This window comes from Lepidochelys kempii, chromosome 2 (assembly GCF_965140285.1).
Source record: "Lepidochelys kempii isolate rLepKem1 chromosome 2, rLepKem1.hap1, whole genome shotgun sequence".
Classification (NCBI taxonomy): domain Eukaryota; kingdom Metazoa; phylum Chordata; order Testudines; family Cheloniidae; genus Lepidochelys; species Lepidochelys kempii.
The window spans coordinates 228,907,620-228,931,426 of NC_136381.1; the positions used below are offsets into that span (position 1 = coordinate 228,907,620).

The following is a 23,807-nucleotide window of genomic DNA, read 5'->3' on the forward strand; positions in this document are numbered from 1 at the left end:
TAATTTGTTATTGATCCAAACAACATATTTCACCTTCTGCCTCTAGTGAAGTGGAACGCACTTGAGAGGAAGTAGAGTACAAAACAGAAAATTCAGAGTCAGGACTCTTGGCTTCTATTTCCAGCTCCACTAATGACTTAATACGTAATCTTAGGCGAAACCTGGAATCCACCTGTGCCTAAGTCTATGAGTCTTTAAAATGATTTTACTTACCTCAGAAAGGTGTAATAAGGCTTAATTATGAAGTATTTTGAGGTACTTAGATGAAATGCACTATAAAAGTGAAAAGTATTGTGGTGATTCTGTATCAACATGAGTTAAGCTTTTGTGCTGACCTTTTATTATTTGCAAAATACTCCGGAGTTTTTACAGAACTGATCCTGCCCACCCACCACCAGCCCAGTACAGAAGGTCCTATATTCAGCAGAACCAGTCAGATTCTACTATGTGGTATAGAAAATGGCTAGGATGCAGAAAGTCTGCAGTAATGGATTCGCCCAGTGTGAAACAAAGGTTTCATCTGCCTTAGCACACATGAGTTTCTTAGGGGAATTGTGTGGGTGGGCACTAGACACCTGAATGTCAGATCTCTGTGGTACATATCCCTTGCTCCATACACAGCAGTCCTTGAGCATACTTCACCCTGCGACTGTAGCAACAGCAAGGAGCAGCTCTGCATCCGCTCCAGTGCCTTAGGGATGGGAGGAGGGAAAGAGGAGGAATTCCTTATGGATGGTATGTTCTTTGATGCAGGTGTTTTCTCTTAATCTGCATTTGGAAAGTGCCTAGAATATTTTGTATGCTACCACAAACTGAGGAGGAGATTTTTTAAAAGACCCTAAGTAATTTAGGAGCACTGGGCCCATTTACTTTTAGGAGCTTTAGAAAATCTTCCTCTGAATTAATATTTTCTTTTACCACAGCACCAATAAAGACCCTGTTGTAACCAAAAGTTCATAGCTTGAAACAGAAATCCAATGTGTCAAAATATTTTTTAAAAGATTAAATGTTATTTTTAAATTAGGAGAAATACATTGACCGTGTCTGCTTAATAAAACTTAACTCCTCATTAGCTCACGTGAGCATTGGTGACATCACAGAATAAAACTGAATATAACTCAAATTGCAGCTATTTCATAATAAGAACTTTCTAATATTCCACATGTCAAAGTGGATTTACAAATCAGGCACATGAAAAGAAGAGCTATAGAGAAGGTAGTATAAAAGCCACACAATTAGAAAAACTGTTTGCTCTTACTCCAGTAATTTAATTTGTAGGAGTGAAAGCCAATGTAATTCAAGCACCCTGGAGAGCTGAATACAAGAATACGTGCCAATGTCTTTCTCATCACATGCTGAGCATAGATAACCTTTGAACTTCCCTTGGGCTTTTTCTCAGCATGACAAATGAGGTGCCCTGAGCTCTTTCTCCCAAGATGTAAATTCTAGTATGTCCTTTACATTAGAAGCCCAGGATAAAATCAAGTAGTCTGGAAACATTTGGGGAACCAAAATGAAGACATCAATGGCAACACCTTCCCTTTATTTTGGGTAATCTGAGTCCCTCCTACTGTGTTCTTGGGAGAGTTCTATTAGAACAACATAAAATTTTTGAAGTGTAAAGAGTTGGCTCATCAGACAGAGGGATCTATTATACATATACACTGCATTTGATTACACAGCACCTTTCACACTCAAGGTAATTCCCAAAGTCATTAAAAAAACCAAACATGAATGATACACAAGCAGTATAAGTAGTGTCTCTTCTATTATGCACTTATAAATAGTTCAAACAGTGTTTAAATTTATCTTTAATTAGAGAGGGAATTTTGCTGTGTTCATAAAATAATTTTTTTAAAGAGTTCTCCCCAACTCCCTCCCCAATCCTTTCTCTCCTGCATCTTCCAGCTAAGCAATTTAAGCAGAAGTTCCAACTAAGTGGCAAAATCATGGTAAATATTTTTGTTGATATTTAGACCAAGTTACTTTGTGCCCAAATTATGAAAATACCACCAACCCCTGACACATGCACCTTAAGTTATTATAGGAGCATCACTAGATCAGTGGCTGCATAGCTTTTCAGTGTTATGTTTTATTAGTGAATTTTCCCACCCCTCTCCCCAATATAAGATGAACACGCTTGATTGATTCCTGGAATGGTATACCTGGTCTGTGGGGCAAAGCACACAGCAGATCCTGCCCAATATACTAGGTATTACTACTACGTAAGTTTTAGGAACTTAATTGAGAAGTCACTTAAACTGTGGCCCAACATTAAGCTCCATTTGGGTGCTGGGCTCTGCAGGTGTAGCATGTGATGCAAGATCAGAGCCTAAATATGCGGTTTGTTCACTTTTGGTATGTCAGGCAGCTTGGACTGATCAATTTCATTTCTATTTTTAGTCCACTTCACTTTCTGGTTCTCATGAACTAGGAGAGTGCTGCAACCTCTGGGTAGTGAACACCAACATGAATGTTTAAATTAAAAAATGTTCTTTATATTTAAGAAAAAATCAAATATTTAATATTCAGTTTTGTAATTAAAAAAATCCTCCATAAAACCTACATATTTTGGACCTGCACTACTGAATAATGGTGTTCTCTAAAAGGGACAAAGTACAGAAAGTTTTCAACTTGGCCATACTGAATCTGCATTACATATATCTAGTTGCAATGTTTTGTGTGGCCATTTAATCAGGAAAGGGATTAAGTTCAAGGTAAAGAAGACAAAGGGTGCATCCTTGCTCCCACTGAAGTCAATGGCAAATTGCCTATTGACTTCAATGGGAGAAGGACCAGAACCAAAGAAATCTTTGTTTTTCCAAAATGTTCAGCTGTCTAGAAAAAAAATCTTGATAAAAGTGTATACAAAGCTATTCCTTATCAGATTCCAATGGTTTATCAAAACAATAGCATCACATTTGATTGCCCTCTCCCAAGGTTAACATCAGAAGAAAACATGCCATGTAAAGGCACGCTTTATTCAAAAGAAACAGGAGAGGGAAGAGAAAAATGAAAAACATTTAAGAGCCTATTGGCAATGCATGGACTAATGATAGGTCAGTTGTGTCTTGAGGAAATAGAAGAAGAATGTTAAAGAAGCTGAGACTTCAGTGACTGGTAGAACTAAAGGAGTTTACACAAAAAGGATAATCACCAAAGCAGTTTTCAGTTTTGGAAGAGGCACAGACCGGCTGTGTGACCTTGGGAAAGTCACTTAACCTCTCCAGGTATGTCTACACTGCATCTCAGAGCAAGCCCAGCCAAGGTAAACAGAATTGTGCTAGGGGGACTTTTGGGTAGCTCGCTAAAAATAGCTGTGTAGACACTGCTTTGACATTGAGACTCAGGTTGGAACTCGGGCTCTCAGGTAGTGCTGGCAGAGTAAATCTGTGTGTATTAATGGGCATACTGGATCTCTGCTGAAAGAGGACAGAGTTAAGGTTGCGTGGGAAACCTTAACTCTGCATATCTGGGTTTTCAGAAGTTTGAGTTTTGCTGAGCTCAGCGTTCAGCAAGTGGACGACATACCCCCAAGCAACTTTGACTCTGCATTAGTGTAGTATTTTGCCACTGAATTTCCTACTCTTTTGAACAAGAAAAAAAAAAGGTATGTTGTTGATAGGACTTAAGATGTTATTTAGGCAGCTGTGTACATCATGTCCTGCAATTTGAATACTGAACCAAATCAGCCCATAGTCAACAATCCCTATGCCATGGTGTACTCCTTGCTTCCCCACAAACTTCTGCAGCCTCGTGTACTAAGAATCTCCCAGAGTCAACATGCTGGCAAGCCTGGCAGCACGCACATTTCTTTTCCCTCAGAGGTCAAGAAGGCAGTGATGTCAGTTCCAAGCTTTCACACTCTACAGCTCGGCCAATTCACCCCAACAATCCTGCACCCCACAGCTCTGCCAGTGCACCCCAACACCCATGTACCACCCAAAGTCTTTGGGGGGAAAATCAGACATGTGAATACTTCTTGGAAAGGGAGGAGGTATTGGGGGGCAGAGGAGTGGGGGATAGGAGGAGAGGGGTTGGGTCCCCTGGCAGAGCTGTGGAGTAAAGATTTAGGAAGGTTGGGGTGCACTGACAGAGCTGGGAAGTGCCATGCCTCCCTCATCTGAGCCCTCAACTGTAGTAGGAAGAGAACTCGAGACGTAAGCCCTTGTATCAGAGGCCTGGTATGAGGCCTGTGCTTTATATTAGTAAAGCTTTGACTACTACTTTAGCTAAGACAAGCTGTGAGCAAGAGGCAGAACCTGCTCACAGAATCTGTCAAGAAGGATGTTATTACAGATATACACATTCCTAAGATGTGCACAGAGTACTCATGAAAACACACCCCGATATCAAGGATGGTACAAAAGCATTCCCCAAGAATAACAGGAACACACTCACTCCCCCAAAAAGATAAGGTCAGGATGATAGTACATAATAGAGATGTTTTAATCGAAGCAATATGTACAAGGTTATGGGTGATAACTAGCCACGTCAGGGGGCAGTAACTAACTACATCAGTGGGGCAGTACATAACTTGTTTGTATTGGGTATAAAAATGTATCCCAGAAATGTATTTGTCTAGCCTGGGGAAGAACGGAAAGTCCCGCCATTCACTGAGCTGTTCCATTGTTACAGGAATACATGTATTAGTGGTCCGGTAGAGTCTGCAGGATACTTGTACCATGCTTCATCAACAATAAACTTGGCTGGGCGCCTTTGTACCTTAACGGATCTTGTGGTCATTGGGTGGTTTGCTCAAGGTCTGCTGTGCCAGCTGTCTGCGCAGAGCTGGGACAGCACACAAAACTACACACACAAACATCTAATCCAGTGGTTCTCAACCTGTGGGTCGGGACCCCAAAGTGGTTCGTGACCCCATTTTAATTGGGCCACCAGGGCTGTCTTAGATTTGCTAGGGTCCAGGGCTGAAGCCCAAGCTCCATCACCTGGGGCCAAAGCCGAAGCCCAAAGGCTTCAGCCTTCCACAGTGGGGCTGAGGTTACAGGCCTGCTGCTTGGGGCTGAAGCCCTTAGGCTTCAGCTTTGCCCTCCCCCACACCTGGAGCAGTGTAGCTTGCGCAGACTCAGGCTTCTGTCCCCCCTCCTGGGGTCATGTAGTAATTTTTGTTGTCAGAAGGGGGTTGCAATGCAATTAAGTTTGAAAACCCCTGATCCAACCATACCAACCTCTCTCATTTGTCCCCATTTATGCCCCTCTATAACCCCCCCTCCCCTCGCTGCAGCCCCAAACCTCTCTCCCCTCAATTCCCCGCCCCCGACTTCTCTGCCCCCTAATACTCTTCCCCTCCCAGGAAGCATTCACATGTATAATTTCCACCACACATTCCTCCCAAAATCAAACCGCCACCCTTGACTCACAAATTGTAGCAACCGCCAGCCACTTAGTGCAAATCTCCTTTTGTCTTAGGTGGGGGCTTGTGATCAATTGATCTGTAGTTATGTTAATAGAAGGGTCAGTTCAAAGCCATCCAAGGTGAGTTTATTGTCAAACTCAACAAGGTCTGCGATTCACCCAGTGATTAGTACCCCTCAGTTTAACAGCACAAAGAAGCGGATGGAAACTGGGTTTTCTGGGGGCATGTAACTTGGGAACCCTTCAGCCAATTGACCTTTTGGATGAGCTATTACCAGCAGGTGAGTGAGTTTGTGTGTGTATGGGGGTGGGGGGAATGTGAGAAAACCTGGATTTGTGCAGGAAATAGCCCAGCTTGATTGTCATGCACATTGTGTAAAGGGTTGTCACTTTGGATGGGCTATCACCAGCAGGAGAGTGAATTTGTGTGGGGGGGTGGAGGGTGAGAAAACCTGGATTTGTGCTGGAAATGGCCCACCTGATGATCACTTTAGATAAGCTATTACCAGCAGGACAGTGGGGTGGGAATAGGTATTGTTTCATATTCTCTGTGTATATATAAAGCCTGCTGCAGTTTCCACGATATGCATCTGAGGAAGTGAGCTGTAGCTCACGAAAGCTTATGCTCTAATAAATTGGTTAGTCTCTAAGGTGCCACAAGTCCTCCTTTTCTTTTAACAATACCCTGCCTCTCCATGAGGCATACCAAGTTTCAAAGCAATCTGATTAACCATTTGGATTTTAGAGCACTTACAAAAGTCACACTTTAAACCACATAAAATGATGGGAATGAAAACCTGTTAGCCATTTTTCTGCATTAGCAAATGCACAGTGTAAAAAAATAAAAAAGTACATTTTTAAAAATATTTTTCTCAGTTTGGGTCCTCCAAAGATTTAGTGGGTGCCACACTCTGCCTTGGGTAAAACTCAACAGATTGAGACCACAGTGACCGGCATCTCAAATAGTTTGCTCTTTAGCTATACCCCCTCTCCCCCAACCTACAAACATTTTTTTTAAAGTGCCTGTTTCAGAGCTTCTCTCTCTGGAACCATTGGCTCAAATGACTCCAAATTTGAGTCACTAATTCTACCCTTCACCCTCCTGAAGCACACCAAATTTCAAAAGAAATCTGACTAAGCGTGCTGATTTTAGAGGACTTAGAAAGATCAACTTTTACAAAGATGTCCAGATGCGAGGTGTTGGTGTGCCCCTCTAATATTTTTCTCCCCACAACCACCCAGGGTTACAATCCTAAGCGTTAAGTCAGTCACACGTAATTCTGTAACTTCCTTTAGATGCAAAGTCTTACCTCAGAACAAAAATAAACGTCTCTTACCAGGCAATCTTGTGGGTTTCCATGGTGCAGAATTTGGCACATAAGCATGTTTAGTAGCAGTAACAATCAGCTGACTGCCCAGCTTATACTGAAACTTGATGAAGGCAGTGCCACCTGCTCCTGAGGTTCCAGAGGCAATGGGAATCTGGTTGGTAAAAATCTCAATGAAGGCTTCAGTTACTGGCTGATGCGTGCTGGCATCGCTTACGTGGACCTTCAGCGTCACTTCTGTAATGACAGACAACCACAATGATTAGCCTTTGGAAAACTTCTGTTATATGTAGTAGTTAGAACAAACTAGGATGCTAACAGTAAGAGATACAGGGCTCAATGCTAATCACTGACACACAGATGTATGTTGCTATTGATCTTCCCTACCTATGATTCTCTATTTTAGGTCATGGCCCTCTAGAGAGGTTTGTTAACTCTACAGAGCTGCCACCTGGCAGTACTGCATGCCCAGGCACAATGTTTCACATATATCATTTATAGGTATGGGTGCCGTCATACACTGCAGGATGCTGGCCATGCTCCCCTGATCTTTACTCTGCTGTTAGCACAGACTATCGAGGTGCTTATACTGCACACATCACCTTGGTATCTGGGCACAAGACAACCAGTCAGTATAAGCAGCAAAAAGCAATGGTCCAAGGCAGAACAACTTTATCCACACTAGAACTTCAGAAACAGCCACGATGGTGCATTTTACTGGGGGGTGGGGGAGTGGCTTAATTTGTCCTTATTCCAGAAACTAACTACTCCTGCAAGTGCCTTCAGATGTACAATTTATTTGTCCAAATTAGAGGCACTCTTATGCCTTTAAAATATGTGCTATGTCATATTGCATTTGATGAATAAGAAGCCAGACACACACTGTGTGGCTGGTGCTACCAAGTTCCTCTATTTCCAGGATAGTTTCCTCTCCCTACAATAGTCCCCAACTGACCCCACCCCAATAGCCACTACCACAGCAGCAGCAGCTATCTTCAACGGTCACGCCCTAGGTTCAGAACAGTGCTCAAAGTGCTAGCAATGGTTCTACCCATTCACTAAAGCACTATTCAGGCTTCCCCTTCACAGTCTGTTATCCTCTCCCTTCCATTCCCCAAAGTACGGGCCTGACCCATCCCTCCCACTCTCCCATTTTACGCAAATCTGCTGCTCTCCCACTCGCTGCCGCTATCTCCACATACCCGATTCCCCAAAGCACTGAGATAATCGGATGCAACCCTCGCCTTCCTGTTCATGGGAATTCAGCCAGACTCCTCACTGACAAGCACATTGCTTGTGCTCCAAATGCAACTAATTTCTTCGTGTGCTGCAGAAGGAACAGAGCATGACCTCATTTTCACTTCAACTATATTTATAAATAAACACCAATTCTTTTATATAAAACAGTAAGTGGGATTGAGTTCTGTTGCACGTATAAATATTTTGTAGTATTATACATTTTATTTCAAACTGTACATACAGACACTAAAGCAGCAAGAAATAATATCAAGTAACAAAGCCAAGAGGGGAACAAGTAAAATTGCTGTAAAATTTCAGTGGTTAAATAATACTGAGTATGCTAGTGAAGGTGAACACTTATAGAAGGATTTCATTGTGTAATGAAATCCTTCAAGTAACAGCACCTCTCCTTATGGGCCCTGCATCAGCAAGAAAATATTAGGTCCCTTCAGAAATTTAGACCCAAGAGGCTTGTCTACATGGCCACGCAATTCGGATTACAGGGGTGTGAACTGCAGCATGTACTAGAGTGCTGTGCTGCACTGTAACTCCCCTGTGTGGATCCTGAAGGTGCAAATCAGAAGGTACCTAAGAAGTCACAATCCAAGGTAATTGCACCTGCATTCCTCCTCTGTGGTCCCTCGATGGCACCCACTGTAGGCTCCCGGTTCCTCAGCCTTCACCTTTCATGGGTAGAGGCCCGCATCTCCCTCCCTCCCTCCCGACTGGAGTTTTTCCAAGGCTTCACAGTTCTCTGCCTACACAATGTTATCCCCAGCAAGCCAGACCGCCTAAAAGGCCAGCAGATGCTCTTTGCTTTCTCTCCAGAGTCTATGAATGGCATAATTGCTGTAGTCACAAGTTACCACACAGCTCTTTCTGAGCAAGCACATTTATTCTCAAGGTGAAGGCATTACAGAGCAAACAACTAAAAACAATAAAAGAACCTACGTTCATGAAAAAAAAAATGTTTACCTGAGGCCATCCCAACTCCAGCCTCAGGCTGTGGTAGGTGTCAGTCCTTTAAAACCCACAACAGGATTTTCCCCATGATTACAAATTCAAAAAACTGTCTCCGATTCTGAACCAGAACAACCATGAATAGTTGAGTCTTTCTTTTGTAAAGTTTGGGCCTTTGATAGAAGCCTCATGCAACAGGTGATCAGCAGACAATGGTCCACTCATCAGGGCATAGCTTCGAAAGGCTGGGTTTTGGGACAACCAGAGGTGGGGAATTTGCATTAACTCCTCCCTAGATATTCCCCAGGAAAACCACTGAGCCCTTTGGCACATTCTTGTCTGGCATATTGTTCAATATAGTCCTTTGCATCCCTAGGTCTCACATCTCCCCCCTTGAGAAGTTACATACGATTGTTACATGCAATAATACATAAACTATTCATTTAATACAATGGACCCCAAAGTCATGTAAACTTAATTCAATAAGGTCTCCCAAGGATACTGCAGGAAATTACCGTATCTGTCACAATTAGTTTGTGTTAATGTAGCATATTAATGCATACTAGATACCTTTTAGTTTGTGCCAGCAGCGTCCACAGGAGCAGTGAGGGCGCAGCACCCTAGTGCGTACTGCAATTCACACCCCTGTAGTCTGAACTGTGGGGTCATGTATACATAGTCAAAGACTACACTTACAAGCACAAGAATGATAAGTGCCAGACAGCCCTAAACAAAAATCCCATTCTAATTCATCATCACCACACCACCTCCTTTTGTAACTTGGCAACCAAGGGTGTCAGTTTAAAGTAAATCAGCATGAAGTATATTCTGGATTTAGTTCCCAGTTTTACATTTAATAGTTAAAAATCCCAACATATATTGAAAAAAATGTACATACATATGTACTGCAGTAGACCTGGACACTAATGTATGGTACAAACAGCCTCATAAGGAGTCCCACCTTACACACTAGTCACAGACAGACTATTTTTCTACATGTATTTAAGAAGCAGAAAGGCAAGGAGGGAAATGTGCTTTTATTTTTGAAATCTGCAGAAAACAAGTGCTCTTAGATCTGAAGTGAGACAGGCAAGTTGTTAGGCAAGTCAAAAGGAAAAGAAATGCTAACAAAAGCTAGAAGAACAAGTGCAGCAAAGGATAATGAGGCATGCATAAAGAAGGAGAGCAAGGAAACAAGGCTAACTGAATATTATGGTAACAAGAAACATCGGTAATGTAAGAAGCAAAGTTCTAAACAACTAGAACTAATAACGTGCTAAGAGAGATCTAGAATGGAATAGGGGAGGAGACCAGAAGTGAAAACTTACAAAATGTCATACATATTGATTTTTTTCTCAAAATTTATAATTTTGGAATAGAGATTGCTACTAGAATTGAACAAGTGATGAAGATAGTAATAAAAATATCTACATGTAAATCTTTTTCTCTTTCCTAAAAGAGTGGGGGGACTATGGGTCCTTTCCTCCAGGACACCCCATTCAGATTTTCCTCTCCCCGTTTCTTTTCCACACAAAGCCCTGTGTCAAGGCAACTTTCTCTCCAGTAAGGTGGGCTAGATCTGACTGTCCACGTCCGGGAATACTGCTATCAGTCTGGTACGATAAAGGCCATTGGACAGCACTTCTGGGAAGTTAGGAAAATATACCGGAAATGCTGTTCCAAGTCAATGTCATTGGATCACCCACCCAGATTTTATCTATTCCTTCCTCTTTTTTCAATAGATTTTTTTTAATTTGATTTATTTTGTACTGGAGGAAGAAAAACTCTTGTAGACTGAAACACATCCAGTTCCTCTTCCCTTGTTTATCTTAACTGACACATTGTGAACGGTCAAAGACCTACTTAAACAAGGGCTCTCTCTCCCCCACAGCTCCTTTTTGCTTCTTATCTAATCCAACAGTGAAGTCAGGAATGCTGAACCTGCAGCATCACAATAATTTCCACAGCAACAGACTGATTACAAACTTCAGCCAGGAGAGAGACTGCTGCAGAAAACGCTTTCTCAAAACAAAATGGTGTTAAGAATGAGGTCCCGTAGCAAGATCATCTCTACAAAAATGCAAAAGTCAGAGGAAATCTAACTGGTGCACAGAGATCACAGCCAGAACTGAAATACTAGAGTAAATTCTATTTAAGGACGAGATCGGAAGTGAGAGATTTAAGGAGGGTGGGGAGAGAGAAGGATAAAGACAGTAAGCAATTCTAGATCAGATAGTCTGACCTCCAGTTAATAGTGAGGTTTTAGAGTGAATTATTAGATACACCAAAAAGGAGTGTTTAATTAGTAAAAGCTGCTTTAGAAGAATCAGTATGAACTCGGGAAGAGACAGTATTTAAAACATTTGGCAAAGCTGTCAGTTGGAAATATCAAGCAGACAGACAGAGGAGATGTAGCAAATGAATTATTCTCTATTTTACCAGAATACCATAGCAGAGAGCCACGTTAGAATTAAACACACATGGGACTCAAAGGAAGACTCCAACATGGTTGGAAAATCGGATGAAGAGCAGAAAGCAGAGAGTCCACGGGGTGGGGGTGGGGTAGAGGGGAAAGACGTACTCAGAGAATATGCTCTAAGGAAGAAGAGTCAGTAGCAGTCTTCTGAAAAACTATATTAGTGTTGTGCTTTTTTATTTACAAAAGTTATGTTCATTCATTAAAACTAGCAGAAAACGAAGTGTCTATTGATTCTATAGGTAAGGTCTTGGAGGAAGGGCGGGAAAAATTAAGGTTCACAGCATCTGCAATTACAGTGCCTTAGCAATGCTATACGCCCAAAGCAAGTCTGAGACCCAGCTATATACTAACTCCTTTCTTTCAGATGCTCCCAGGGGCACTGTCTGGATGGGCAAAAAGGACAGGTAGGCTTGTCTACATGAGAAAGTTGTACTGGTTTAGCTTAAGGTGTGATTCTAAACCAATTTAAGATAAAGCAATGCAACTTGTGTGTAACAATGCCTGTTTTTCATCCACATTAGTTCACTTCAGTTAGCTTAACAGGACTGTAGTCCTAATGCTCATTAAGATGCTAGCCAATAGGTTTCAAACCATATTAGCTGGCCACATGGCAGCCTAGTAGGGAGCAGTTAGCAGGCCCAGGTGTACTCTAGTTGGGAGTTAACATGATTGAAAAATACACCATTTTTGCCCATCAAGACAGAGCCATCGATGATAAATTATGGTAGTAGTACCAAAATGCTGAACTATCTGCAACTCCTACTGCTAATTTCCCTGTGCTGAAATGGCACCTCCATAAGCAATAGTTTCTATTGGTCTCTGAGGAAATTTTGCAGGTGTACAAAGACAACACCTTACACAGCAACCCAAAATATCATTGAATACTGAGAAAAAGGAAGTAATACATATATTTATATAATAAAAATAGAGGTGAATGATGGAATGCAATTGTCATGAACAAGTCACAAGTGTAAGTGCCAACCTCAGGGCAGACTGTTAAGAAGCAGAGAAAAACTCCCCAAACTGGTTGTATGTTCTAGAATTAGATATTATCAACCCAGTATCAAGGGTGAACTCCTCTAGCACTATAACAGCCTTAACATGGAGTCACAGTCAGCCCGTCCACTTGGACATTCTGGTCTATTCTGCCACCCAGGCAAGCTGGTGTTTGTGACTGATGGTCCCTTACATCAGAAATCATAACACTATTCCCCAAAGGACCAGTCAGTCACTTTCCCCAGGTCAGTTGTACCATAGATCTCTCACCAAAGACTACACTTGTAGTCTATCCTGTAATAAACTAGATTTACTAACTAGGAAAAAGAAGTGAGAGTTATGTACATGATTAAAGCAGATAATATAACACATACAAATGAGTTACAGTTGTAGATTCCAAAAGATAATAAACAATTCTATAATAAGCAAACGTCATATGTCCTCTAGGGCTAAATCTGGTAAAACATCTGGGGAGGGGGTGTCTTTTCCTTATCCTTAATGATTCTTGGCCCTTTAGAGTCCAAACAGCAAAAAAGTACCTAGCTTATCCGGGTCAGGGATTTTTATCCCCTTCTTCCCAGAGTCCAAGCCGATGGGATGAGTTCATCATGTGCAGGTCTCCTCTTCATGGAGGGGGTGAGGAGTGCAATTAACAAAGTCTTTATTCTTTTGGTATCTTGTAATGGTGCATTTGGTTTCAAAAGCTTTCTGGTTGGGCAGAACCTAACACCTTGTGTAGGAAGCCAGCATTTGAATTACAGAAGTATTCTTTCCGATTTGATGAGTTACCGAGGGTTACAATGTAAACATTTTCTATTGGTTTAAAACATAGCGTACAGATAAGTGAAACTAATACATGCAGCATCCTACAAGCTATTCATAAGGTCTAGACACCAAGAAGTTTCTTACAACTCTAATATCTATCCTTCCAATACTAACACAGGTGAACCAGGATGGTTTCCAGCATCTGTCAGTGTTCAGTGGGGCCTTGGCATAAGCTGGTACCTGGTTTGCCAGATCACAGCAAGGACAAAAAAAAAATACTCTAAAAGAATAGATCCAGCACCACATGAGTCAAAGGGGCGTGCTGGGGTGCTGGGATTGAGTTTTTACCTTCGCTCATACAAAGGAAGCAGAGCTATCTTTTTTTCAGGCTTTTTTTAAAAAAAAAACAAAACAAAACTTTCACATTTCAGGAATATCATCAAGGCTTGACTCCCTGGATATTGCTAGAGGTCTATCTGGAGGATTAAAGAACTGGAGTGGGAGCTTTCATAGCCATTAATTGGAGGAGCTTTGGAAAAGATATTTTCACTCAGTTTGTCAGTAAAATAGTGGTTAATTTAAAAAGTTTTAAGCTTTAAAAGTCCCTTACTCTCTCATGCACTCAGGTGTAGCTTCTTTAATACGTGTGGGTGACATAGTCCTACCAGCTCTCCAGTCATCCATAAGCTCTTCCAGGAAAAAATAAAAGAGATGAGACCCAAATCCCCAACCCACCCTCTTTGAAAAAACAGCCACTCTCCTTTCAGGTCTTCTCTATATGTTATAAAACAGCAGAGTAAGAGAGCTTCTGTTTTCGGCTTTGCAGACTCCTGTTTAAATAGATCTGAAAACTGATGGGTGGCAAATCTGGCAGTTGTAAATGTTTTGCTTACAAACAATAGAATGTTAAGAGAGACCTGTGGAAAAATCTTATGACTTAGGACTCAAAAATTTAAAAGGGAAACGGGGACTACAGATAACAACCAGAAAATTAGTAATGCGGTAGATATGGAGTTAATCCATGAGACGGGATCAGAGCCACTGCAGTTGTGCACTCAAGCAAGCGCCACTAGCCAGTGTCTCCTTTACAGTTCTACTCCTTTGTGCTCCTGAGTAATCACATCCTATCTGTTTTTACAAGAACAAGGACAAACCAAAAACTACTAGTCTGAGTGAAAGCAGTCCCTTAACTATAACTCTCCATTTCCTGAACTAAATTTATTCTCAGCTATATAAAGAAAACCAGTATCCCCAAGGTTATCATTTGGGATAGCCAAATCAAAACACTGACATTCAAACCTAAAATCCTACCTGGTTTTTCAATCTTTTTAAGAGTTTTTACTAAATCTAAAGTTCATGTGAAGAACCCACTCAATGCCATGTTTCATGAACCATCTTTTTCCTTTATCAGATACCAGTTTCCTCAAGAACTGAGTCCAGTCAGTGTAGTCTCCCAAACCAGCCTCTTGAAAATTATTGGGTTTTATTGACATAAGTAAATAATGGCAAATACAACTGAAAGGCCTGATCCTGAGAAATGCTAAGTGTCGGAACTTCTACTGAAAATAAAAGAAAAAACAACAATGGAATGAAGTTGTAACTTTAAGTCACTGAAGAACTGTAGCTTCCTATTGGATTTAGGCCCCAATCCTACAAACTGATCTGTGAGAACACACTTCTATATCTGTGCAAAGTCCAACCAATGTCAACTGGGCAGAGGTCTGCTTCTGATAAGCTTTACAGAATCAAGGCAGTAATTATTACGCATCTTAGTTACAGCAGAATTTTTCCTCTGGGACTTTCCTAAGCAGGGACAAACTCAGGACATTACAAAATTAAAAACTGTTTAAATTCCTACATTGTTATTAAAGAAAAAGAAAGGAAAGGAAAACAGTCTGCTCATTTAAAAAAAAAAAACAAAGAACAAAACCAACAACGCAGTTATGAACCCTATTTAAAGCTACTTCCTCCACACATCTTAAGTTTACTAACACCACACTTGGTTTTGATACCTACATGACAAATGGGTAAGTTTTTCCTTTTTGTTTTAAACCTTTGGTCCATTTGTAAGGTCATCCTTTCTGAACAATAGGATTTCCATCTATCTGGGGGGAAATATTTTATAGATAAAGAAATGCTCCACACCCTCTTGTCACAAATGCCAGCTCAAGTATTTAATACTGCCATCTCATTTAAACATGTAGTAGCAAGAAGTCTTTTTTTACCGACAATTGAGGTTTTAAAATAATAGAGTAAGAGTATGCAAGTGGCTGTGTGTGGTGAAAGGAAGAGTGTGTATAAAAAAATGTATCCAACAGCCAGTAACATATGGACTTTGAATTGGCTAATGAAAGTGGTTTTGGTAGGCTGCATTTACATGAACCACATCAAATAGTGAATCAAGCAAGCCTGTGAAGAATCCACATCAAAACCAGACAAAACATGTACAAAACAGGGACCGATCCTGCTATAGGGGTATCTGACACATGGAATTATTTTGGTTTTGTAAGAATTATGTTGGGGAAGTTCTACGGCCTGTGTTATACAGGAGGTCAGATTGAATTATCCAAGGGGTCCCTTCTAGCCATGGAATCTATGAATCAAAAGAGGAAAGGAAAATGGAGGTATACTTTGTGGGTCACAAGACATGATTGCTAACACCTGGGCCAGACCTCAGCTAGTTCTAAATTGGCATCAACTTAGGTGGAGCTGTGCCAATTTACAATAGCAGAGGATCTAGCTCGAAAGGTCTGCATCTGATCTCTGAATCTGTACGATCTCTGATGCTGTCATCAACTTCTTTATAATTCTCAATTGTTAACTTTATCTAGTAAAGAGCAATATGCAAGCACATGAAACAGCAAAAGCAAACCTCACAGTGACTTGTCACAATGCTCCTGCGTGGCAATGACTGAACAGAACTTCTACCAATAAAAGTGTCAGGTGCCAAAACAGGCAATTTATTAACAAAATTTGAGAAACAAACCAAAACAAAAGCAGCAGCTAAACAAATCCTGGTTAAAACTAGGTAACTGATATCATACAAGTACAGTTTAATGTATTAAGCAGGCAACTATAAGCACCTGTTTGCTGACCACTCACTCGTTCAGCTTGCCAGGCAGGCTTTTATAGCCAATGGAAAGTTCTCTTGAGACCTTGTACTTAAAACTCCCTCCTTTTACAGTGCTAAATGCAGACAGTTTTGTTTGGAGTAACTTGGGGTTTTTCCATATCTCTGGACTGGATGCAGCTAGATGTGTAATTAAGACGACCCAGGTCTTTTAGAGAAGAGAATCTGAAGAAGTTTATGTCAAAGAAAAAACAACAAACAAAGCCAGCAAGGATTCACACACCGTTTGAATCCTGGTCCACACAACTATGTCGGGGGCATTCTCACCCCACACCTAATAAATTGTACTCCCCTGAGCAATAGTGTGAAAAGAGTCCCTTGCAGACAAAGAGGTAATAAAATGGAATAGCTGGCCAGCCTTAGAAAAGAAAGACAGGGAAAATTTTCTATCAAAGCTCACAGGCTAGCAGGTAAATATATCTGGGGACCCTATACTTCTGCAGTTTGATTTCATGGGCATGGATCAGCAGCACACTAGAGTTGCCTGCAAGCCCCATAATGAGGATGAAGAGTCACCTGTTAGGAGTCTGCATTCCTAGGAACTCAAAGGCAAAATAAGGTGTAGTGCCTAGCCTCACTACTGCTTGAAATCTAAGCCCTACATTGAGTCCCTTTGCTAGTCTGACAGAGTTTGTGTTTAGGGCACAGTGCAAGGCCTATCTCTAAGGCTTTTGTCTAAAGGGAAATGCAATTTTGTCTTATGGTGGAATTCCCCCCCACAAAAAATACTCTGCTGTATTAAGTTGTGTATGTGCTTCCTGCAGTAATCTGGCACCTTATAAATCAAAGTAAAAGTACATTAATTTAGCCCAACTTATATATCTGTATATTAACAATACGCAAATGTGTATTCTAAACCAGAGGCACAAAAAACTAATTGAGCAGAAGGTAAACTAGAGTACTCCTATGCCATTTCCAGTGACAGCCAGGCTACTGCAGAAGCATGTACTTGGGTGGGTGAGGGATCATTTGAAAATCTTCATCCCTTGACTGTTCCATGTATAAAAGGGGATTTGCAAATCCCGAGCTACTACAAATTAATTTCTTGTAAAAATGGTAGGAATTTGCTTTAATTTAAAAGCAAGAGAGCTATATGCATAATTCCTAGATGAGACTCTGATGCCCTATTGTAAAGTGATTAAACAAGCGTTTATAATTAACCTGAAACTTGCATGACTATGAAACTCATGAATAGCAATAGTTATATTAACAGCCCCAGCTTTGATCTTTATAGGAACTGTGTGTGACACTCAGTAATTTCATTTACAAAACTTGTATTTTTTTTGCTGTTTGAAGGCTTTAGCTTGCCACACATGTAATTGTAGCCCAGTGGGCCAGCTTACCTCTATTATATTAACTGCTTTGCATTAAATTCTACTTTATTATATTCAGCAGTAATGCAAAGAACCTACAGGCTTGTATCCTGTAAGACGTTGGCTTCAGCAGTTAGCATGAGGCTTGAGGCCCATGAACTTTGACAAAGATAAACTTAGGTAACTCATAAGTTTTGGGGAACTGGAAGTAGAATGTAGGGGGTAATTCTGTCCATAATGACTTCAGCCAACCACAGAACATGAACTGACACCAGCTTCTGGAAGATTTTGGATGGAACATCTGACCTCAAGAGTGCCATGACAACGAACTGACATATATGATAATAGGTGAAATCATAAATACACTAACCTATAGAAAATGGATACCTTAACATTGATAAGGGGAGGAAATGCAGATAAGGAAGGGGGAGAAACCCCTATTGAATATGCATTAGGCATGGTAATGCCAGCGTAACATATTATAAAAGTAGAATCCCAGGGCAGTAGGGAAGAGAGATGTAGCTCTTGGGAGGGGCCAGAGATGGCCACTGGTGAAGATAAGGAAGGTGACGGTGCTGAAGATAATGGCTAACATTTCAGGTTGTTCTGCAAGGGATGGTGAGAGTATGGATGTTCAGATGTACTTTCTGTATTATTGCTATCTACTTTACTGAGTTAGAGTGTGTGGGACTTTGCTAAATGTATTATAAATTATTTGTAAATATAAAAGAGTTCCTATCATGTGAGTGTTGCACCTGTGCACGTTGGGGTTCCCAACTACTGTATATAATAATTTTAATAATACTGGGCCTGATCTTGGGATAAGAACCTGTCAATGCTCAAAGTGATAACTGGGAATTTTTATTCATAATCTATAGTCAGTCTACATATGCACTCTTTACTAGACGTGAAAAAGTAATCCTGCTTTAAAAAAAAAATCTACTCTTTACCAATGTATTCTTTCGAAACACAGGTGAGAAATCAATACAAGAGTAAAGTTATGCATTAATATTTTTCAGCTGCTGAGCATTAATTCTCTACTGCTTCAGGTTAAAATCACTGCTGATTTTGCATCACCACCTATGAGATGTTTCTAGAACGACAACACACAGATGAGCTGAAAATGCTGCACAGCTCACAAGGATATTAGGCCAAAATTGCATGTAATGCACCAATAGCCTACTTAGAAACCTTAATCTTCAAGAATCCTTTGCTATACGTATTAATTTTTCTTGGAATGGAGTCTCAAAGCGGCAATTATGTTAAATAAATCAATACACACGACCGTAAGAATACATCAGACACACATTATTAACTATTCAATTTAATTGAAACTGGATACACATGCTAGGGCAGGGAAAGCAGGCATGCATTAATTTTACTTATTCCAGAGTATTTTTGAATCATTACTTCATATTTCTGAAATCAGTAAAGCTCAGTTTTGAAAGCAAAAGTGGGATGTGATTGCTGAAGCAAGCATGATTCTATAACCCTTACTCAAGCTGCATGAGTAGTCCCATTGACTCCCACAGAGTCAAGGCTGCAGTGCTGACTCAGATTGTGTGTATTTGAACTCTATCTAAGCACTTACATGCTCCCATAATTGAAGCAACTGAGCAGTGAATTTACCCTCACACCATCCCTCTGAGGTATTACACTCCCGTTGGGGAACTGAAGCACAAAAAGATCAACTGGAATAGTCAAAGTCACACAGGAAGTTTGGGACAGAGTTGGTAACAGAACTCACATCTCCCAAGTCCTACTCCAGTTCCTGGTCTTATGGTTAAGACTCTTCAAAACATAACCACATCTCTGTGATTATTCTGGCTTACAGTCAACACCAATTTTTCTCCCCTTCTTTGACAAGCCATGTTTTGATGTCTATAGTTGAAATAAACAATAGTAATGGGATATTTTTAGTTGGTTCCAGTTGGGTAGAGGCTTGCTATTCTTGCATGACTCGTATGTACTTATTAAGGGCTTGGCTACACTTGAGAGTTACAGCACAATAAAGGAGCCACGGGCACACTAGTTCACTACCCGTCCACACTGGCAAGGCACGTAGAGTGCTCTGATTCCGCGGCTACAGCGCTGTTGGTACTCCACCTCGGCAAGTGGAATAATGTTTGCTGCGCCCCCGCACCAGTGTGAACAAGGTGTTGCTTTACTGCGCTCTGATCAGCCTCCGGAAACATCCCATAATCTCCTTAAGTCAAGTGGCCACTCTTGTCATTGTTTTTGAATTGCTGCAGGAATGCGGATATGCCCTTTGAAAGCTCCGTTTCTGACAGCCGGCTGCTTATCTGCTCTGAGACAAAGCAACCATTAGTGTGGAATGCTTGTGTGAGAGAGAGGGGCCGGGGGGGGATCTGCTGCTGTCTGAACTTACAAGACAGCATGCTGACATACTCTCAGCCCCCTAAAAACCCACTCTCTCTCCCCCCACATACACACAACACACTCCCTGTCACACTCCACCCCATCCCCATTTGAAAAGTCACTTGCATGCTGGGATAGCTGCCCATAATGCACTGCTCCCAATGCCGCTGCAAGTGCCGAAAACGTGGCCACGCTGGTGCGCTTGAAGCTGTCAGTGTTGACAGACTGCAGCACTTTCCCTACTGCGCTCTCCGAAGGCTGGTTTAACCCAAAGCGCTCTACATCTGCAAGTTTAGCCATGCCCTAAGTCTCCCACCTATCATGGCAGTGATTGTGTTTCTCTGTGGTCCAATTTACTTGTTATTATACAGACAATAGATGCTACAGTGTTCATGACAGTGGTTGGGACAAAGCTTGACTTGGAGCTATCTAGGCATATACAGTACTTGCAAACTGGGCTGAATACATAAAAGCATCGTAAGTCATGTTAAGCTTTTCTTGTTGCCATATCACACTGAAAAATCATATCTAATTTGTTTTAAAAATTTCTATTATTTCTAGAGTTACTTTCCTTTACTTCTTTTTAAGGTCTCCTTACTATTCAATATCTGTATTTTGATTATTTTTCCTCTTCATGCATTAACATGAATTTGTCCATACTGAATCCGATCTTATTTCCTGCCAGTACTTCCAATATCTCCAGGCCTCTGTGTTATTTCTTCCCTCATCAATGTTTGTTGTCCTGTTTAAAATCATTTGCAGATTTAATTAACCTACAGTTTATCCCATCTTCCAGATAATTAATGAAGATGTTAAACAAGATGGAACGCAATGCAGATTCCTATAGCATCCTACTATAAAACTTCACCAGTCTGACAGACAGCCACTTGTCATTACCATTTGTATGCGCCTTCATCCAGTTTCCAATGCATGTAGTACCATTCTCATCCAAGTCAATTTGAATTAATTTTTCAATTAATGTTTTCATGAAGGCTGTTGTACCATGTAAATTTCAGCTGTGATGACTGCCTAAATATTCAGTGCATGACAACTGATCAGCAAACAAAACTTGCGCTATTTAAATTACTATAATAGTTTATAGTGATCTTAATTTTAAAGCTACATATATCTAAATTCAAATTTAAGAATATCAAGTGACTATTAAAATCTGATCTTTTTTCAAAATTTATTTCTAATCCATCCTAATATAAAGTGATCTTATATAGCAGTCACTTAGCGATACACTTTAAGCAGGATTCAATGTCTCTGAACTTATTGGCTCATGTGTTCCACACACTCCATAACCCTTAATGGGAATCATGTGGTTGCATCTACATCTTGCTTTGCACCTTCCTTGATAGCTACTTGTCAGTTTCAAAATATATTTAACAGGGTGCTGCCAAGCCACCAGTCCAGTTTACATTGCTACTTTTGGCACAGCTTGAAAATGGGGCATACCTAATTAGCTGGTGGTAGTATTACAATTCTGTCCACCTATGGCACTTGTCATATCCCCATCACCACAGCACCAAGGTGTCAGAGTGAATGCCGGGGTCCTTGTTTGCTCTCTTTATACACTGATCTCAACATAAAACTGAACTATTGTATTTACCGACTTGTTATATAGATCATGTGGCGATGAAAAGAGGGATCATTACTTCTGCTGTGAAGATCGGCAGAAAATTTATGTCATGACCTATGAACCATTCCCCTTAAGAAGGTTCTCAGCTTGATTCTGAATGAGTACTGAAACCTATTCAGAATTCAGAGTAGCAGCCGTGTTAGTCTGTATTCGCAAAAAGAAAAGGAGTACTTGTGGCACCTTAGAGACTAACCAATTTATTTGAGCATAAGCTTTCGTGAGCTACAGCTCACTTCATCGGATGCAATCAGTTGAAGTGAGCTGTAGCTCACGAAAGCTTATGCTCAAATAAATTGGTTAGTCTCTAAGGTGCCACAAGTCCTCCTTTTCTTTTTGCGAATTCTAAATAGCGTCCCATCTCAGCCCTCTGTTTAGGATACCAGCACTGCAAACACACATCCATTTAAATCAAGGATAGGTCATCGAGGATTATAGGCATTTGTAACTTGACAGACAAATCCATTCAGTCATTAATAAACAGAAACATACACATCTATAATATAACAATATATTTTTATTGTTTTTCTGGTGTTGGCAAGAACATTATGTCTATATTGTAGGTTAGCACCTTTAAGCATTGAATTAGGTTAAACAAACAGCTGTTTTGTTTGGAAAATCCTTTACTGTGCATGTACTTTTTTTTTTTTTTTAAAAGGAGAAGGAGAGAATGGGAGAGTATCTGAATAATTAAATCATGCAGACACTGAACTCATAAATGGCAGCTGTATTCACAGGATAGGTTTGAAGGAATTCAAAACAGCTGAAATGGCATGCAGACAGTGATGTCAAAAATCAGCATCTGAAAAAGTGAAACACACATTTACGTGGTGTTTCCAGGTATCACAAATCAGTGCTTCATGTATACTTGAGTAAAGGAGAGGGGGTTCCACCTACCTGAAAGGGGGTTCCAAAGAGGATGGCTCTAGACTGTTCTCAATGGTAGCAGATGACAGAACGAGGAGTAATGGTCTCAAGTTGCAGTGGGGGAGGTTTAGATTGGATATTAGGAAAAACTTTTTCACTAAGAGGGTGGTGAAACACTGGAATGCGTTACCTAGGGAGGTGGTAGAATCTCCTTCCTTAGAGGTTTTTAAGGTCAGGCTTGACAAAGCCCTGGCTGGGATGATTTAACTGGGAATTGGTCCTGCTTTGAGCAGGGGGTTGGACTAGATGACCTTCTGGGGTCCCTTCCAACCCTGATATTCTATGATTCTATGAGGGCAGCTTACTACGCAAAAAGGATATAGGGTATACCTAGGCACAAGAGGAATAAAGGACAAGACATATTTTGAAGTTTGCCTGATTTTGTCAGCCCATGCTGAAGGGGATTACTCACTGCAAGCACCACTCAGTGGTTAGGCAGGACATGGCAGGTCATCTTTCCCAGTCCCCCTGTTGACAGCCATTCTAATCCAGCAGTGCTCTGTCCCTTCCACGACTCAACCCTTGGGCCAGTCACATGTTTTATGTCTGCCCCTTTCCAGGTATAGAGTCCATCAATGGAGTAGCCCTCTAGGTTAGACAAGGGTCTCCAGATCTCCCCCTGGGTTGAGGTCTCGGGGTCTTGACCCTTCAATCCTAAGGGCCTTCTCTCCCCTAAACTATCCAGATCAGGGGTCAACTTCTACCTTCAGCACCCTTTAGTACTTAGTAGAAGAACCCCGTCCCACCTTCTCCACCATGTTCTAATCCAGGGCCCAGTGTAAGCAGCTAAGTCCTGCACTGTCAAAATGCTATACTGCTGCCTCTGCATCACTTCCTACCAGTTCTCTCTTTCCCAATGGGTTTAAAAAAAAAAGTCATTACATAACTAGAAATCAAGATAAAGTCTTAGACCTTCTGAGAATGCCAGGTCTCTTCCTTAGGGTTTGGCCATGTTGCTATAGTTAGTCCAGAGCTCCTTCCTAGGTGTAGGTCACTTCACCTCCACTGTGTGCTGCCCTACTCTCGTGCTGAGCCCCTCTGCCAAACTATGTATGCTTTGCAGATGTGGCAGGGTGGGGCTGCCTGGGCCCAAAGCAGCTGCTTAACTCTTCCTTACAGGTGTGAAAGGGTATACACGCCCTGCCACAACTTTAAAAACACAATTATTAGAAGTTTACTCACCTTTTTTTTTCATGTTACTACTCTTTTCTGCATTTTCTGGGGCAAAAAATAAAGTTCTTGAGTACCAGTTTCCCAGATATAAATAGAAGACCGG

General features: G+C 41.1%; 1 protein-coding gene across 3 annotated transcripts in view; it reads right to left on the reverse strand.

Annotated features, from left to right (window-relative positions):
- FAM171A1 (family with sequence similarity 171 member A1) overlaps window positions 1–23,807 on the reverse strand; it is a 139,261-nt gene that overhangs the window by 52,881 nt on the left and 62,573 nt on the right. For all 3 annotated transcript variants that reach the window (XM_073334106.2, XM_073334105.2, XM_073334104.2), the window contains exon 2: window positions 6,714–6,941. In XM_073334106.2, coding sequence (XP_073190207.1) covers window positions 6,714–6,941 — 228 coding nt within the window. The remainder of the gene's footprint in view (window positions 1–6,713; window positions 6,942–23,807) is intronic.